At 46.6% G+C, this 19,887-nt stretch overlaps 1 protein-coding gene across 1 annotated transcript in view; it reads right to left on the bottom strand.

Annotated features, from left to right (window-relative positions):
* The window catches only part of LRP1 (LDL receptor related protein 1), a 1,472,234-nt gene that overhangs the window by 833,787 nt on the left and 618,560 nt on the right, over window positions 1-19,887 (bottom strand). The window contains 5 exon segments of the mRNA XM_078688974.1: window positions 9,534-9,905; window positions 10,881-11,005; window positions 15,035-15,186; window positions 16,032-16,158; window positions 17,409-17,538. Coding sequence (XP_078545100.1) covers window positions 9,534-9,905; window positions 10,881-11,005; window positions 15,035-15,186; window positions 16,032-16,158; window positions 17,409-17,538 — 906 coding nt within the window.

Below are 19,887 nucleotides of genomic sequence, written 5' to 3'. Positions count from 1 at the left end.
AGCCTGCAATTCACTGACCCTTCTGGCAGAGGTTAGTGCCAGGAGGAGGGCCGTTTTCCAAGAGAGGAACTTGATCTCAGCCTTATGGATGGGTTCGAAGGGATGCTTCATTAGTTGATGAAGAACCACATTGAGGTGCCACGATGGAGGGATAGGCCGTGGTCGTGGAAAGGACCTGAATAGACCTTTTAGGAATTGTTTGATGAGCCTGTCCGCCCACAAAGATGGGCCTGCAGCCGTCCTTGTGAACCTTGAAATCGCCGCTAGATGCACTTTGATGGATGTATGCGCAAGGCCTGACTGCGCAAGGTGTAACAGGTATGGTAGCAGCTGCTGTGGAGTGGCATGGAAGGGGTGCAAGCCTTGATCCACACACAAAGAACAGAATCGCTTCCATTTTAGTGAGTAGGTTTTGTTAGTGCTGACCGCTCTAGCTTTCGCAAGGACATCTCTGCAATCCTGCGGGATGTTCAGATGGCTGAATTCGCGGTATTCAGGAGCCAGGCTGATAACTTCAGAGAGCTCAGGTTCGGGTGGAGAATCTGCCCTTGAGACATCGTGATCAGGGCCGGAAACTGCTGCAGGCGAAGAGGGGGCCTGGCAGAGAGGCGATGAAGCTCCGTGAACCAGTGCTGCCTCGGCCAGGACGGAGCAATGAGGATCAGAGTGCAGGGTTCCGATTTCATCTTCCTGAGAACCCTGGGTATCAGTGGGAATGGCGGAAAGGCGTACGCAAAGACGTTGCGCCATGCGATGGAAAATGCATTCCCGAGGGTTCCTGAGTGGTGATGCCTGCTTGCGAAGCTTGGGCATTTGGCGTTCTCTCTGGTGGCAAAGAGGTCTATGTTCGGGGTGCCCCACTCCTGGAAGATATGGTCCAGCACCTCCCTGTCCAGTTCCCATTCGTGGGAAGGAGACTTCTCCCTGCTCAGTGCGTCCGCCAAGACGTTGTCCTTGCCCGGGACGTACTCCGCTTTCAACGCTATTCCATGTGCCAGAAGCCAGTTCCAGATTCTTTGCGATTCTCGAGATAACGAGATGGAACGCGTCCCCCCCTGTTTGTTCAGGTAGTGCATCTTCGTGGTGTTGTCCGTCCTGACGAGCACTGGGGAGTGACGAATGCGTGGAAGAAACGCCTGTAGAGCCAGGAAAACCGCCCGTAACTCCAACAGATTGATATGGAGCTTGGTTTCCTGTGTCGTTCATTTGCCGTTGATCTGGAGTTCCTGGAGGACTGCTCCCCAGCCTTCCAGGGACGCATCCGTAGTTATTACGTGTGGCTCTGCTGGGAGCAGGAACGGCAGACCCTTTGACAGATGGTGGAGAGATGTCCACCATTGCAAATGATTGATAATGGGTCGAGTGACTCGTATGCGGTCCTCGAAAGAACCTGTGGCTTGAGTCCATTGCTTTGTCAGTGCCTCCTGAAGTGGACGCATTTTTAGGCGGCAGTGTGGAATGAGCAGTATGCATGAAGACATTATGCCAAGGAGGGACTTGAACGTGCGGACCGGAAGAGTCTTCCGCGAAGCCACTGCCTTGGCCAAGGAGATGAGTTTGATTTTTCTCTCCTGAGAGGGGAAAGCCTTGACACGGTCCGTGTCCAGAGTCGCTCCAAGGAACGTGATGACCTTGGTGGGTTCCAGAGTTGACTTGGCGGTGTTGAGGGTCAGTCCTAGGCGGTGGAAAATATCCAGACAGGCGCTGGAGGACGAGGCTGCGGCGGCCGCCGTCGGTGCCTTCACCAGCCAGTCGTCCAGGTATGGAAACACCTGGTGGCCTCGTTGACGAAGAAATGCTGCCACTGGTGAGAGGCATTTGGTAAAGATCCTCGGGCCGATTTGAGGCCAAATGGAAGGACCCGAAATTGGTAGTGCTGTCCTGCCACCGCAAACCTGAGGAACTTCCTGTGCCCTTTGAGAATAGGTATATGATAGTAGGCGTCCTGGAGGTCTAAGGACGTCATGTAGTCCCCTTTCTCCAGCAGACCAAGGATTTCTTGCAGAGTCACCATACGAAACGATTGTTTCTTTAGGAACACGTTGAGTGCCATGAGATCCAGGATTGGTCGCCATTTCTTTCCTTTTTGGTGGATTAGGAAGAAGTGAGAGTAGAAACCCTGATTCTTGTGGGCCCGTGGAACTCTCTCTATCGCTCCCTTCTGCAGCATGGAAGCTATTTCCTGAAGAAGTAATCGTAGGTGCCTGTCTGATCGCTGGCACGGTGGCGTTGTTGGGGGGATAGAGGTAAATTCTAGGGAATGTCCAAATCGAATGAGTTGGAGTACCCACCGATCCGTTGTTATAGTTTGCCAATTGCGATGGAAGTATTTCAGTTTCCCTCCAAGTCTTAAAGAATGTAGTGGTGGAGGGGCTAGCGAGGGAGACAAGTCATTGTCTGTTGCCAGCAGGTCGTTTTTGGCCTCTTCCTCGGTAATTGGACTTGCCGTAGGAAGACTGTCGTCCTTGTTGAGGTTGTCGCTGTTGAAACTGCGGCTTGGACTGTGAATATGTGTACGAAGACCGATTCTGATAGGAACCTTTGTATGCAGGTTGGCCTCTTCCCCGGTTGCCACGAAAGGACTGGGTCCGGAATTGTAAAGTACCCAGAGCCTTGGCAGTATCCGTGTCCTTTTTTATGGTGGTAAGGGCCGCGTCAATCTGTTCCCCAAACAGATGCTGGCCATCGTAAGGCATATCTAATATCCTGGTTTGCACCTCCTGGCGGAAAGTGGTGGCCTTGAGCCAGCCCTGTCGCCTCAGGACTGCAGCCCCTGCCAGTTGACTGAAACCAGTCATGGCGGCATCAATGGCACAATCGATGAGCTCTGAGGCAGAGGTCTGTCCTTCCAAGAGAAGTGAATGTGCCCCCTCTCTGACATCCTCCGGCAGATTTGAAAGATAAGGTGCCTGGGGATATTCTAAGGTAAGGAATCTAATACTAACCTGTTTCTTTCAGATAGGTGGCGTCGATAGAGGCGAGGCTGGATTTCGTGAGTTCTTCTGCGCCGCTTGAGTCACCACGGAATCTGGTTTGGGGTGACCTGTCAGGCATGCCGGTGCCGTGGAGGTGGCCTTGTATTTCTTATCAAGCCTGGGCACCACCACCTGAATAGAAGCAGGTGCTTGCATGATTTGTTTGCCCTGCTTCCAGATGTAGTCAATTATGGGGATTGATCTTGAAGTCTTCCTAGTGGGCTCCTTGAAGTCATAAAGGAAGCATTCAGTTTCCTGAGTTTCCATGGACATATGGAACCTCTTGGCAGCCCGCTCAATGATGTTGTGGAATCCACCGATGTCCGCGGGTGGAGACTCCGAGGTCTGTGGATCCGGAGAGGCTGGAGAATGTGCCACATAATCTTGGTCTGCATCCGGGTCCGACTGGTCGTCATCGACTTCACCTTCCTCCTGTTCCCTCTCCTCATCATCAGATGAGGGAGCGTCCTGAATTGGTACCTGTGTCTTCTCAATGACCAGGGGAGTTGGTCTATGGCGAGATGAAGGAGCTGGCGCCTGTGCAGCTGGAGGTGCTGACGCAGAATGTTTCTCCGGGAACCTTTCCTTATAATCCTGGATGAGGAATTGTAGGTCCGAGACGATGGATGGGGGGAGACACACCATAGGAGTAACCTGTGTCTGGGATGGAAGTTGGACCTGTTGTTGTAGAAGGTCTTCCTCCTCTTCCGGCTCCTCGTCTGTGGTTTGGCATTTCAGGACTAGGTCCGATGGACTAGTAGCCTGCGTAAAGGAGTCCTCGTCCGACTCCTGACCTTGTAGTAGACAGGCCGGAGGAAGTTGTTGTATCCTACCGGGCGAGGTCTGCTGCGGCGTAATAGGCCGTTTAGTAATTTTCACAGTGACATGGCTCACTTGCGGCGGAAAGGCATCCATGGCGTGGGATAGGAGTGCAGACTCCTTCCAGGGTCCTGTCGACGTCGACGCTGGAAGCGACGGTGTCGTGGTAGGTATTTTCGTCGACGGTAATTTAGTCGTCGTCGACGGTGGCTGCGACGACGATGTCTTCTTCGACATCATTTTCGTCGACGGTAAAGTCCCCACCGTCGACGGTGTACTTGTCGTCGACGGCTTTCCCACCGTCGACGGGATGATCCTCGTCGACGAGGTAGACTTCGTCGACGGCGTTGTTCTCGTCGACGGTGTCGTCGTCGCCTTCGACGAGGATCTCGTCGTCGATATCTTCGTCGTCGATGGAGTGACTGGGTTGGTCGACGGCGTAGGTCTACTCGCCGACGATGAAGGCGTCGTCCTCGTCGTCGAGGAGGAAACCGATGAGGCCGTCGTCGTCGACACTGTCGTCGTCGACGTTGAGACGGTTTTCTGTGCTGAATGCACCATCGACGCTGTCGTCGCCGGGACTATTGGCTGCTTCCCGGGGACAGGCAGGTCCTTGCCAGACACTGATGGCTTGCCCTCTGAGGACTTTTTAGAAGTCTTCATAGGAGGGGTGTCTGTGGGGCTAGGGGAAGAAACCCTTGGCCTCTTCAAGGAAAAATGCGACACTCCAGACACACTCTCACCTTCGGACACCAAGTCATCAGTCTTGGTCTTGAGCCTGTTGAGCCACAACAGAAGTCGACCTTCTCGGTCCTTGAGGGTCTTGTTGGAGAAGGTCTGACATATTTTGCAGTCCTTTGCCTGGTGGTGAGGGTAGAGGCAATATAAACATGTCTCATGTTGTTTATCCTCAATGTGAAGTCTTTTCTTGCTGCAGGAGGAACAAGGAGATGTTATGCAATGTCACAAAGTAATTCCATCAGCTTATGTATATTTGTAAATTGGTGCATAGTATTGAGTGGTGTGTGTGTTTAATAAATGTACTCTTACTTTTATAAAGCAAAGTACAGACTGGACAATCAATTATTGAGTATTATTTTTGCGCACCTGCAAATGGCGATTACTAGCCCACACCACCTCCCTTGAGTAAGCCTCAGACTGCTCTGCAACGCTACCCTCTGAGAGTCAGGCGCTGCCCTAGGGTGTTTGTTTCCCAGTGAAGGACAAATGTGTCATGTTATTTGTGCAGGCCTCACAGATACTGCCTCGTTTTCCAACAAGGACACTTTCTGGGCATAAAAGAGGCACCCTGAACACAGATCTCGCTTGACTTGAAGAGAGAACCGAAGAAAGACTGTATTGCTGAGCCTGCAACCAGCAAAGAAGCTGTACCGAAGTTGGACTGCTCCTGCTGCTCCTTGGGCTAGCAAAGGAAAGGACTGTGCCTTCTTTGTCTTGCTCGTGGAGAAGTCGTCCCCTCAGCCCAGTCAGAAGCAGAGACTTCAAAGGTCAGTTGGCTGTCTTCCTATTCACAGCACAGGGCAAAAGCTGAAGAAGCCTGCCTGGGCAAGCTGGTACCCCAGATCACCGGATTTTTGCTACTCATCACAATGCAGTCAGGGAGACAGAGACCAGATGCTCAAAAGTTGCAACCAAGTATGCTGGACCCAGGAGAGTCATTGGATTGCAGCTTGATTGTCTAACGTTATCACCAAAAGAGGGAAACCACTGAGTTTGTTGTGCCCGGTGAACAGTATTCCAGTGGTGATTGGACATCGACCCCGCTTGCCAAAGTCGCCACACCAGAACTGTAGACAACAAGTGGCACCAAGAAGACCCCCGTCGTCTGCAGGGCATCTTCAGCATCCTGTATCCCTTGCATCATGACCACTCCATAATTCAAAGGCAAGGGACCAATGGCACTGGAACTGGACTGAAGACTGTTTTTCTTGTTAAGCTAACTGTTTCATACGAACTTGCATGTCCCCTTGACTGGTTCCCTGTCGGAGTTTATCGTCCAAAGCAACCCTTAAGCAACCACATTCCACTCTGTATTTTCTTTACTTGAAAATGTTTTTCAAGTGTCAAATTCATTGAATTTGCAAATGCTTGTTCATGGATAAGTTTAAAATCTTGATTTATTTCAAGACGGTGGTCAGGCCCTTTCCCAAATAGCGGGGGTGAGGAAGGAAAAGGTCAGGGAGGAGGAAGCACTAGAGTCGGAGATCCTTCGAATGGAAGAGGAACTTGTGGAGGGAGCCAGCCCAGACACCTTACACGCACTACAATTGAAAAGAGATAGTTACAGGGCCTTGGTGACGGACAGAGCCACGGCATTGGGAAAAGAGACGCTAGGCAGGATATATGATCAAGGGGACAAGGCTGGGAAGTTGATTGCGTGTTTAGACAAACAAAAGCTGGCGAGCAGGCTTGTGCCAGAACTTATTGACAAAGCAGACCATACGATCACGGATCCCCAGGAAGTAGCTAACACATTTGCTGCCCACTTTGAACAGATCTATTCCTCACAGAACCCCTACACAACACATGACTCTCTTGATCTCCTACGAGACATTACTCTAACTAAACTATCAGCGTCAGAGCTGGAGTATCTAGAAGGGGCGCTCACGGCAGATGAGGTGGCTCAGGCTATTAGAGGGCTCAGGTCGGGGAAGGCACCAGGGCCCAACGGCCTCCTGATTTAAGTACATAAATTTAGGACGGATATCCTTTCCCCCCAACCTGTGTAAAATGTTTGCGGAGAGTAAAGAGCTCGGGGAGTTGCCCCGTGACCAAAGGATAGCTACCCTAGTAATGATCCACAAGGCAGGCAAAATCCGGACAGCCTGTTCTTCCTACAGGCCAATCGCCTTATTGAATGCTGATCCTAAGATCTTAGATGAACTTCTTGCCAAGAGACTGGTCAAAGTCATTAATAGTCTGGTACACCCAGATCAATCTGGCTTCATGCCTCAGTGCAACACTGCCTTGAAACTTCACAGGGTACACAGGGTGATAAGAAGGGTGGCAACCATACAGGAGCAGGCGGTATTGGTATCTCTGGATGCCTCCATGGCATTCGATATGCTCAAATGGCCGTATTTATTTGTGGTTCTTGAGAAAATTGGTTTGGGCCCCATTTCATCCAATGGGTGAGACTCCTCTATTCGAAACCTTTAGCCTAGACAGTTGTAAACAACAAAAGGTCTGTGGTGTTCGGACTTAATAGAGGGACCAGTCAGGGATGCCCGCTCTCTCCCCTACTTTTTGCCCTGGCCCTGGAACCCCTGGCATCCTGGGTGCAGAGGGACCCGGTGATTTGAGGTTTTAAATGGGCTGAAGCGCAGGAGTACCGCATCTCCTTGTATACGGACAACATTTTATTGTTTTTAACGTCCCCAAAGGCCTCTCTCACAGCAGTGTTTGACATCTTCGCCATCTTTGGAAGATACTCAAGGTACCCGATTAATTGGGTCAAATCAGTATTGTACGTCCTCAAGGGGCCCCTCACGAGCCTTCCCAGGAATTGTTCAATACAGATCTCCACACAAGGTTTTCAAATACCTAGGCATCTACATCACCTCTGATCCCGCAGATGGATTTGCTAAGAACCTAATCCCCCTTACAGAGATTGAAGAAGGATTCGGAGCATTGGATGATGCTCCCACTCCCGATGCTGGGCAGAGCATCCCTATTCAAAATGGTGTCCTTACTGGATTTAGTCCCCGCAAGCTACTTTAAAGAAATTGAGAGTCTACAACGCTGCCTACTCTGGAATGGGAAGCCACGGATAGCGCTTCCTAAACTGGATCTCACCTGGTACGATGGGGGTATCGCCCTCCTGGATCTTAAAAAATATTACTGGGCAGCTCATTTGGCAGCCATTAATCATGGCACTTACAGACCGCGGGTGATCCGGGCTATGCGATGGGTCATTGGGTACTTCCGGGAGGGAACTACCAACGTGCGCTCTATTCAAGAGTCGGAAAGGACCACCTCACCAGCCCAACCAAGCATTCGGTGCATGTTTGGCAGGCAGCCAAGAAAAGTCTGGGGTGGGACCGTAGGGTGACTCTGGCTACCGGAAACAAGCTTCCACCCCCTTTTGTACCGATTTGCTCGCCATAAGTTGGCAGGGTATGCTCAGACGTTAAGTCCCTTGCTCATTTTGCCACTGGATTCAAGCAAGCCTGGCTGAAGACAGCTGGAATGTCAGAAACAGGTCCTAGGAAGCTTGATTCCGGTCCAGGGAAGGCATGGCTTGGCAGTTCGGGCTGGAATGTTCCCATGAGGCACAGGGTCAGACTGATTTGCATATGGCCATGTCTGAACTGGGGTGGCAGAGTGGGCTAAAGAACGGTGATGGATTAAACCCAGATATGTTGACTGGGGGTGAGTGTTTGAATGGTTCAGATTTTCCGTCCATCACTACCCCCTTTTGTACCGCCAGGCAGACATTAGGCTGGTCCATTCAATTTTCAGACTATTATGACGGGGATTATCAAACTGTCTGTAATATGTTTATTTCAAGTAACAGGACTGAGGAGAGTTTGCTTTCGGCAGGGGAGTACCAAAGGCCCCCACGGTGCGGTGGGCCCCCAGGTTACCCATACTGGAGGGGGCCCCCTCAGCCCCTACTGATGTGAGTGTGAGGGGCCCCTTCAGAGTATTTTGCAGGGGGGCCCACTCACGTTTTGTTACGCCACTGATACATACAAACAATTCACCCTTTTAATCATTCGCAAAAAAACATTTTTACAACTTTTAGGGCTCACTAACTTAATCAACCAGGATTATCAATATCCCAAAAATAATGTTACATAGTAATGATGTAGGACCATAACTATATTTTCAGTTGTGACAAGCATATTTTAGGGCAACACAATCAGAAACCAGAACACGAGGTTATACCAACTGTGCAAAGTGACGCAGTGCTCATGAGTAGTGGACAAAAGGCAAAACAAAATATATGAAGGTAAAAGTGGTGATGTTTTGGATGTTCAATGTCAAATTACGTAATGAACGTGTAACAGACCGCTGTAGGCACACCATAGCCTTAAGTACTACACATAATTTTTACTATTTTTCACTTTTTATCAACATCAATACATTTTGGTAATATTAATGAAACGTGTGTAAGGTGGGGAAGTTGTGCCCCCGTCCTGAAGAAGGAGCTCCGGCTCCGAAACATGTCGACGCACACCTGAGGTCCTGTCCATTAACACGACAGACCTGACCTCGCACTGCACTTCTTTTAACAGTACAGGCCGGAGTTAGAAATAAACAAAATTTCATTATACTCACAAGCCAGGTATTTTTTAACCTTCTACCACGTCCCCCCACTCACATAATAACATCCCCACACACATGCACCACATATAGTCAATCTAAAAAGTGCTCCCGCGTAGTCGTAGGTCGTAGCACGCCGCATCCCGATAGAGGGGTGCGAAGACCCCGATGATGAAGCATGACTCCAAGGGGCCTTTTGGTGTATGAGGGGTATTTTACAAAACACTAAGTGCTCCCACACCACTGTGGTGAACACTCCCCTCTGACCTTAGTTGGATTCTTTTTGTTTATGTAAGTAAGTCTGTGGAGTAGGAATCCTTCTTTATTTACTCTACCTCCCCCTTGTTTTTTGTAAATTACGTAAAGAAGCATTATGGATTTAGTTATTTTGCTAATAGTTAATATCAAAAAGACCCAGTCGAAAACAAAAATTTGTAACAATGTACTTACTTTCCACCACTGTCCGCCGCCCTGAGCCATCATCGTTGATCTGCTGGATGTTGCCAAAGTGGATGTCACTGAAGAAGATGCGGTTGCTGCCCTTGGCGCTGTAGCGATAGTCAAAGGCCAGCGCAATTACATTTTTCATGTGCTCGGGATCCTCAAAAGGCTTGATAGGGGCATTGAGATTGTTCTCATCCGTTAGGTGTATGCTCTTTAGTATTGTCCGCTCCGAGTAGAGTAAGTAGCCATCGTAGTCTCGGCAGCTGACACTGTCTTCAGAGAGCATGCCATGGGCACAGGCACAGGTTCGTTCCCCACCGCCACGGTACAGGCACAGCTGGTGGCAGCCACCATTGTTTATAGCACATATGTTGGTCCCTGTGTTCAACAGATGAAAACAAAGGTTTACTACAACAACCGCTTCCCAAAGTGCGAAACATCCAGAGATTTTTTATTGTGAGTAAAAGAACAACTATAAAATAGCACTAGTACCAAAAAATTAACTCCTTTTGACAGAATTTTTTTTTTATTCCTGGGGATTACATTTCGTTACGAAGAAATTAGATCATTCAGTACCGTTTCACCTTTCTATTTATGTTTGGAATACAGGGTATTTTTTTGGGCTGCCAAAACCCTCTGGATTATTTGTGTGTCCAGTTAAGGCATACAAATTAAGGCTTTTATGAATTTAATAATGTAGCCTTCCTTATCTTCGATAACCTTAATTCGGATCACCAAATGTCAATAACCGACTTATCCCTTAGTTACAGCTACACTCAGAATCCGGATAATAGGCAACCTTCTCAGCCCCCTGGTGTCACCCCGCCACGCATGCTTTACCTTCAAGGGTGCCCCCACGTAGATCCAGATCCATGCCAAACTGAGTCTATACCAAACAGATCCATTAGCATACAATGCAACAAACTAATTTATATAGTGTTGATCCTGAAAATATGGCATGACTCCATCACACCCACAGAAATCTAAAGTTTCCATCTCCAGCAACTAGACATGATTACCCATTTACAGTCGTCGGCTTTCATTTGGCAACCTACTGCTGCTCATGAGACCTATTTTAGGTTTTCTCTGACTACACTAACATACCTGATTAAAATGATTTAGAAAAGGAAAGCACTCATATAGAAACATGGTGCCATGACAACAGCACAAGGTGGCATACTCACACTCGGATCTCCCTACTGTCACAATCACTCTCGATCCTTTAGGGCCACTAAACCATTAAGAAACGATAAAAGCCTGACTACTTTCCAACATTTCCCAGAAACCTACCCAGCTGGAATGGAATAACTATAAACGACTTAATTTGCCTGGGTACTGGTCAGCATGACATACCCTTCTGTCGGTCTCGGTTAAACACCTTGATATCCTTAAGTTGAACACCAATGCCGGTCCGGAGAGACAGGGAATCAGTAGCGTTTTCTTTGTTTCCTCGCTTGATGGAACCATTGGCGTGAGTCCTACAGCAAAGACACAATGTGAAAGTGATGGAGGTCTACAGTTCACGTTGCAAAGTCTCCTGTTTTTTGGAATGTAAATGTTGGAAGAAAACTCCCACAAACATTACACCTCATAACATTGGATAGCAAAGTTTAACTAGGCCGAGCTGATTAGATATATAACCGTACAATCAACACATGGACAGCAAAAATTGCACTTAAGTTGGACTGGTATAGTATATAGTACAGTGGCCCAAGCTTTGTTTACAGCAAGTGTTTTGTAATCGTTGGGTAGCAAAGTATGTTCCTCCAGCTGCCCTAGAAAGAACATCCCATAAAGAGGCCAACATCTTGGGCTACAAAACATAAGCTGGCAGAAAATATCTTTTACCAAACTGATCGAAATGGCAGCTTAAGCTTTACCCTTGAAAAACAGAATTACAAAAAGGAGTCCGAAGAAGAATAGTGCACTTTACAGAGCAGTGAAATTAAAAGCCATGCACAGCAAAGTATTGCATAGGAGATACTTTTGACAAACCAAACATAAATTTAACAATGTGTTATCATATAAGCTAAATAAAACAAACTTGGAAGGGTTCTTATTAAATGACACACTGTCTTTATGACATGCCCTGGTGTGCCAGGCACCAGACAAGTACTACCACGTGACATCAATTGCGGAAACCTGGGCACCTCACACACAGAACCTATACTCAAGAAACCTACAGCTGACCCGTCTGACCTGAACAATTACCGCCCTATCACCAATATCCCCACCCTGGCCAAACTGCTGGAAAAATGTGTCCAACTCCAACTAACAAAACACATTGACCAATTTGACCTCCTCAACCCTCATCAATCAGGCTTCCGAGCGAAACATAGCACGGAAACGGCTATGACGCACATAATTGATGACGCCCTCCAAATCCTTGATCGCAATGAGTCCTGCCTCCTCATCCTTCTTGACCTCTCTTCAGCATTTGACACGGTCAAACACGAGAACTTACTGGAGCTGCTAAGCACTAGAATGGGTCTATCGGGAACTGTTCTCAAATGGTTTACTTCCTTCCTTCACAACCGGTCTCAGAAGTTCAAGATCGACAATGTGCTATCTACACCTGTGCCAGCAGATCTAGGTGTCCCACAAGGATCTTCCCTCTCCCCCACACTGTTCAACCTCGTCATGGAACCTCTCGCCACCTTGCTCCAAGCATCCAATGTACAATTCCATATGTACGCTGATGACACACAACTTTACCTAAAGCTACGATCCCCGGAAGACATCAAACTTCTGAATTCCACACTTAGTAACACTCAATCTTGGTTGGCCGATAATCACCTCAAACTAAATGCTCTGAAAACTGAGTTCCTACTCATCTCACCTCCGGCGAAAATTACCACCACCCAAATCTGGCTTAATAACCTAACAGCACTCAATGTCCAACCTACCATCGTGGATTCTGCGAAATCCCTAGGCATCACACTCGACGCCAAGCTCAACATGCAACAGCACGTTAGCAAAGCCACAAAAGGAGCTAATTTCCAAATCAACACACTGAGGAAACTTAAACCCTTCCTCCCAGCCAAGGACTTCCAAACTGCTGTACAAGCTTTAGTCATCCCTCGCATAGACTATGGAATTGTGGCCCTCAGCGGACTCCCGCTATCCACAACAGCACCCCTAAGAGCCTCCCTGAACGCTGCCGCGAGACTCATTACTGGCTCAAGAAAACATTCGCATATATCCCCAGACTTAAAATCTCTAAAATGGCTGCCTTTTGAAGCCAGAATACAGCTAAAAATTGCCGTTATGACACACTCGGCCGTGCACCACAAGGCACCCAACTACCTCGCTCAAAAGTTGTCTATATCAGGAGGTTCGAGATCCAATAGAAGTACAAAAAATCTACTCCTGAAACCTCGTAGATTCCGGAAGGAAAAAACATACAAGCGCTCCTTCTCAGGAATGGCACCCAGGATCTGGAACGCACTCCCTCCTGAAACAAGGCTTATCTCCTCCGCTGCATTCTTCAAGAAAGAGGTGAAAACCATCCTTATGGCCAAGATCACCTGAACTTTATAGGTGTTGGATCAGAGACTCTGCATCGCTTTGTATTATTGATTACCTGATTGTCTCTTGGCACTATATTCTTACTTGATTGTGACACTATTATGCCACTCTCCTACTACTGACCACTATATTATACACTTTAGTTTGTTGAATCACCCTCTTGATGCCCCCACCCCTTGTTCTCTCTATCCTAAGAAATTGGTATAAGCCATCCCTACATCCAAAGTTTACCTGAACTCTATTGTAGCGGGATCAATGACTTTGCGCCTTCTTATATTACTTGTTATCTGATTGTATATTGGTATGTTTTCTGTACATTACTGTTATCCTATTATGTTAGTGACTATTATACTGCTCCCATTAGTTCTGTTCAGTCCTGTTGCCCCTACCGCTGTCTCTGTGAAGCGCTCTGATATCTGTAAAGATCTTGTCCGCGCTATATAAAACTTTGAGTAAATAAATAAATAAATAAACCTAACAAGATAGCGAAGGCATTCCCTGAGTGCTATGCTTTATGAAATGAACAAACCCCGGCTGCCCAATGGAATAGATTGATGCGTAACTCTCTGGCCTCAAACTACTGAGGATGTGGGCGAAATAACACCTCACTCTCGAAAACTCACTCACAGCAGAGGAAATAGCAGAGGCAGTCTCTCTCACAGAGCAAGGGTCCCGACCCCAAGGGCCTCACCACGGCGTTCTTTCCCTGCCAACACCACATTCTCACTCACCTCCTGCTAAATGTATATGCAGAGGCAGAAGAAACAGGAAATCTCCCCCACGCCTTAGAGGAATCCCTGATGGTCCTGGTTCGCAAAGTGGACCATCATACATGCCCATATCATTAATCAGCGTTGGTCAAGTGCGGCAAGTCCACCTACAACGGTTGCTTGGTAATGGCCGATCTATTCTCATACTATAGGGTCTCTCACCTGCTTGGACACTGCTGAGACTGGGCCTAGTGATAGCTCGGCTCCAACCTTGGGTGCCTGGAGGGCTGAAATGGACTTCTGCTGTGTGCAGGAAAAGCCTTGTGTAGGAGGCCTGGGGATGCCCCAATAAACACATAAGGGTTAGGGGATCATGAGAAATGCGGGGGGGAGGGGGGAGTGGTGCATTGCTGTCTACCACTGTGCAAGGCTCACCCAAAGAGCTATGTAACTGTTGAAGCTCAGTATCTTATCAGGAGGGCGCAAATTCTACTACGATTGGGTGTTGAACGGATATGTACTACTATGCTCTTTATCAGGAGTGGTGTTTTGTCATTAAAAAAAGCAATAAAAAGATTACTTAAATAGAAGATGACATCCTGTTGCATCTTCAGTCTAGCACAAAGGTATACCCTAATGCAAACATATCAAGGAGACAAACTACATGGCCTTGATGAACCCATCCACGCAACATCAAATCATAAACACCACAAAAGATGAAGGGAGCGGACTGAAAACACACAATCTGTTCTTGTAGTGCTTTTTTGAAGACTAGATGCTACGAGGTCAGCAGACAGAAAAGCAGTTTGTAACCAGAGCTCAAAAATCATGCGCCAATCACTTCTTAATCCAGCTTCAAATAGCCAACACCGTTTTCACTTTATCATTGGCTTGTTTATCATGGCATGTGCTTTAAGGACAATTCCACAGGATGTAAAGCAAACAGTGACATAGCAGGCATACTGCCTGCCTGTTCCCAGTTCTCTAGTAATTCACCAGCAACACAACAGTGATCCCAGAACGAGGGCAAGCTTGTTTTGTTAGACCTTACTTTGCATTCTGGGACAGTCAGGTTAAATGTGTACCACACAAATGCCTAAGATTTAACAGTATTCAAGGGAAAAGCTTTGAAAATATTGAGAGAGTTTACAAGAAATTTGTGGAGAAACAAGGATAATCAGTCAAGCTCTCCATGAATTTAAATACGAATTTTTAGCAACCAAAAGTTTAACAGCAGCACCGAAGCATCACCCAGGTGTTAACGTGTACCTGTCACTCCAGTAAATATAGTCTTCAAAGACAGACACTGAGAACATGTCCATGTTGTTATTGTTCAGAACCACCTCTCGGTTCTCTCCGGTCTCCAGATCTATCCGCTCGATCTTGTCTGTCCGCGCGTCACACCAGTATAATTTTCCTGCCTGCAATCGGTGAACACAAAAAAGAAAATAGGAAAAACTGTAGAACAGCAAAATGAACACTCACTGTGGAACTGATAAATAAGGCAGCCAGGTCTTATTTAAATAATAGATCTTCACTAAACTCTAATGCTTTGTGCGGGTGGACTCCGTCAGCTTTGACTGCAGGATGGTCGCAGGCCAGGGTGGAAGAGGAGAGAGAGATGTGTGTGTTTGTGGTGTGATGCGTGTCATAAAAATCATCTCACACTACAAATGCATCTGTTAAACTACTAGCCTTAGGATTCAGAGTTTGTGTTCGGGGCGTTCACCTTTTGAACGCTATTTAACTGCGGTCAAAGGGTTGCTTCAGTCTGTAAGCAGCACATCCTAGGGTCTGCGAATCACTGCCTGCAGGACAGGAAACTGTTTCTTTAGACAGCAGCACCCAAAACTTTAACAAAAACTGCAAAACTTACACCTAAGTTCCTTGATGATCAAATCATGAAGTTTACTTTCTCTACGAACTAACAAAAGTGAACCAGCAGGGGACGATGAGCACAATGATGCAAATTGCTTAGCATTCTGGAAAAAACGCTTCACAAGTACAAGTTGTGTTTTATTGTGTCAATATTCAGGTTTTACAGAAAATAAGCAAATATTGAGCATGACTGTAGTAAAATGGAGATTGGGTAAGAAATAATCATTAAGAGATGTATTCAGAGTTTTTGGCAACACCTTTATCCTTTTCGTATGTGCTAAACCGCAGCCTAAAAACATCTTCCCAGGAAGACGCTAACAAAAGAATGGCTTATGACGAACAGTATTCAGATCACTTCAATGATTGTAGGAAAAGCTCACGGTCATACCTCATAATCTATTGAGATTCCATTTGGCCAACTAATGCTGATGTTCACCAGCACAGCTCGGTCAGTGCCATCAAGGCGAGAGCGCTCAATGCGTGGGTACTGGCCCCATTCCGTCCAAAAGAGGTACCTGTCGAAGCACAAAAAGAGCAGCACAATCAAGAGGTGAAGAAACTGCAGGGAAGAAGAAAGAGTACAAGAGAAGGGGCAGAAGAGGCGGATAATGGGCGCGAGGGATAAAGGGAAGGGGAGGAAAATATCTACGGGCAAGTAAAAGATTAATGGGAAAGATGTAGGGGAAAAGTTAAGTGGTGAGATTAAAAAAAGACAATGTAAAAATTAATACATCTGGAAAGCAGGAAACAGAGTGAAATGGCATGTCAAACAGAGAAGAAAGAATGAGCAAGTCCATTAAACAGGACCCCCATCTACAGAGCCCCATCTCAGCTAGACAGGACTTTTGCTGCAGCCCCCGGGGTTCTAGAAGCCAAAGCACAGAGTCTGTGGTTGCTGGGCATCTCTATGACATACACAGCACTCCCACAAGACATTCTCATACATGGGCCATTTTTCAAACATGGCCATTTTCATTACATACACAAGGAGAAGCTGCCACTAGGGAACTGGAAGAAGCAAAAGAGCAGCAGTCAGGAAAGGGCACAGAGAATAAGGATAACATCTGACTACGGTTAGAAAAAGAGTGGGACAGGGAAGCATGGAAAGGCAGCCATGAAAAAAGTAGACTTGTTCCAATGGGGCACACGAACCTGCACAGAAGCAAATAAACCATCTTTGGCAGATGGAAGGGAGGTGGGGATTGTTGTGGGACGATAAGGGCTTGAGAACAGAGAACGGTCTGTGAGGGGCAAAATGTGCAAGGCAGAATAATAAAACTGATTGTGAAAGGAAAAATAAACAAGTACCACCTAGGTAATGTAAACTGCACAGGAGAGAACACAACTGGTTTTATTAGAAAAGCAACAGTACTATACTGGAAAAGATAAAGTGGTGCCTAAGAGAACAGTCATCCTGGGTAGGAAAAGAGGTATAGGGTAGAAAGACGGTGTGGTCCTAAAAGAGATGTATGGTAGAAGAAACACTGGTGCGTAGCAGAGGGAAACAGGTGTTGTCGTAGAAGGAAAGGAGATGTGTGGTAGGAAAGAGCAGAATATGGATAGATACTGAAAATGTGGAAGAAAAGACCAGTTTTAAGGAAGGAACAAATACACATGGTGGAAGCAGGATGCCTAAGGGATGAAAAAAGCATGCATGCAAAATGAGTGAAACATGCATGTTACAAGAAAATAACATGATGGCATGAGAAAAAGACGTAGGACGGTATGGAATTCACTGAAAGGAGTGATGTGGAACGCTCTTTACCCCTTCTCTGGATGCACTGTGATGGCACGAGGCTTGTCCAGACCCTGCGAAATAACCACATAACGGAAGGAGCCATTCAGTCGAGCCACTTCAATTACGTCAAAGCCTTGGTCCGTCCAATAGATGTTTCCTGTTGAATCACCAGGCAAAGACAGGTGGAGGGAGGGAAATAAGGCTGGTTAAAACTCAAGCAATATTCTGCTTCTGACTTCAACAGTGATGGTTCTATTGGCTAATTTTGCAATGAATTTACCACTTTGGCTTCTATTCCTGCTGCTATACATGTCAAACTGGATAGGAATTACTCAGTGTGTAGCAATTTAGTAATGGGATTGCAGGGAAGAGAAAAACTTAACTACAAATGACTTCAGTACTCCAAGCTCTTGCTTTCTGGCATCACAACTGGTTGGGGAAAACAGCAGCCCAACACCAGGCACAAAAAACATCTTGAAGCTAGAGAAGTCACATAAAACAAGCATCGGCAAAGCCAATAGATCTTGCCTATGCTTTGCCAATATGTTTTACCCATGTTGTACACCATAGTTGCTGCTGTTTAGCATGGCAGAGGGGAGTGTCAAAGTGGAGTGTAGGGTTATAGAATGGCGTAGAATGGTGTAGAGTGTAGTGGCTTAGAGTGTTGTGGACTGATGTACAGCAGAGTGGAGTGGAATAGAGGGTGTTGCGTAGCGTGTTCTGTAGTGGAAAAGAGCGGATTGGACTTTCGTAGAGCGGCAGAAGTGTAGGAGAGTGGAATGGCAGAGTGGAGTAGAGAGTTGTAGAGTCAAGTAGTGTAGAGTGGAGGGTTGGAGTAATGTGGCGCAGAGTGGAGTAAAGTGGAACGGAAAGGCATAGAGGGAGTTGAGTACAGTGGAGTATTGTTGTAGAGTGACCGAATGGAGTACAGTATTGTAGAGTCAGTGGCATAGAGTGTAGTAGAGTGTCTGAGAGTAGAGTTTAATGAGCATCATAGAGTGGAGTATCGTAGAGTGTAATGTCAGAGTGGAGTGTCGGAGAGTGGCTTACAGAGAACTGACAAAGTATAGTGGTACTGAGTAGATTGTTGTGGAGTGGATTGTTTTTGATTTAAGGGGTGTAGAGTTCATTGGTGTAGAGTGCAGTGACGTAGAGTAGACTGGCCTTGTGCAGGGGCATTGAGTAGCATGGTGCAGAGTAGAGACTGCAGTGGGGTAGAGTGCAGTGACGGAGAGTAGATTGTTTCAGAGTAGAGTGAAATGGCGTAGAGTGGTGTGGTTCTGGGTAGAGTGGTGCAGGGAAGAGTGTAGATGTGTAGAGTGGCGTAGGGTAGAGTGTTGTAGACTGCAGTGGCGTAGAGTACAGTGGTTAGGAGTATCCATCAGAAAAATCTATCACTTTGAAAACATCCACATTCATTTACATTTTTCAACCAAGGAAGCTTGAAAACCTAACTGACTGCTAATTTAGAGGAAGTTCTGTGGATATGTTAGAATGAAAGATGAAATCACCTAGAGCTTTACCTAGTATTTGAGAACAAGATAACTGGCTCTTTTGAAGCCGATATCAGAAAATCCTAAATTCTTTCAACAGGCACCATTAATCATTTTCCAAAATAAAGACCTTTACATTTTGGTGGTCCCATTGCCCCAGTGGCTCAGTATGGCTCTAAAAGAAGGCTAAAAGGTCATCAAAGAAAATTGTGTAAATGTTTGTCAGCAGTTGTTCTGATGGATTCTATATCTTTCCTCTTAAAAACGTATTGCAGGTTCTCAGGCACCATTTGTCCCCCTTTCTCAGCAGGCATACTTGACGATTCTTCATGTTCACTGACGTAGTAATCAAATAAACTAGATCAACATTCCAGTGACTTGCTGGAGCCAAGCAGAAGACTTTCTATCCGAAAGAAAAATACCAAAGACTCTCTTCCATTAAGGGCGGTCAATGGCTGTCTTATCAAAGAAAGACAAAACAAAATGCAACAGAATGTTGCCCAGAATAACTACAAGTGGCTGAGATACTGAGATTTATCCAAACATTCCACCCATTACATTTTTATATTCCTCACACACAAAACTGAGGCATGCTCTTATGTGTGGTAACCTAAAAAGACACAGAGAAGGAGGAATGTGGCTCAACTACAGCAAACAGCCTGTGGCACTTCACAGATTGCTTCAACCCTCAATATTGATGTTGTAGCAGACCAACCCAATGACTGGGAAGAGATTAAAAGTAATGAAACAAAGAGCATCATGCCCTTCAGTACAGAACCACTGATCTGCGAGAATGATCGAGCCCACGAGCACAGAAGAAAAGACAGCGGAGATTGCTGTTTAAATACACAATACTTGGCATGCAAAGCTCCAAATTAACAAATATGAGCACGTGTTTCCGCTTCTGTCATTACATGGCTTGGGAATAAAAGAGCCAGGATGCAGGATTTGTCTTAAAAGACATGGAAGGTTTTTAACATAATGACTTAGGAACATACCATAAACATTTGACC

The sequence above is a fragment of the Lissotriton helveticus genome, chromosome 1_1 (genome assembly GCF_964261635.1).
Source record: "Lissotriton helveticus chromosome 1_1, aLisHel1.1, whole genome shotgun sequence".
NCBI classification, from domain to species: domain Eukaryota; kingdom Metazoa; phylum Chordata; class Amphibia; order Caudata; family Salamandridae; genus Lissotriton; species Lissotriton helveticus.
Note: the sequence above shows the minus strand (reverse complement) of the source record. Positions and strands in the feature narration are given on the sequence as shown.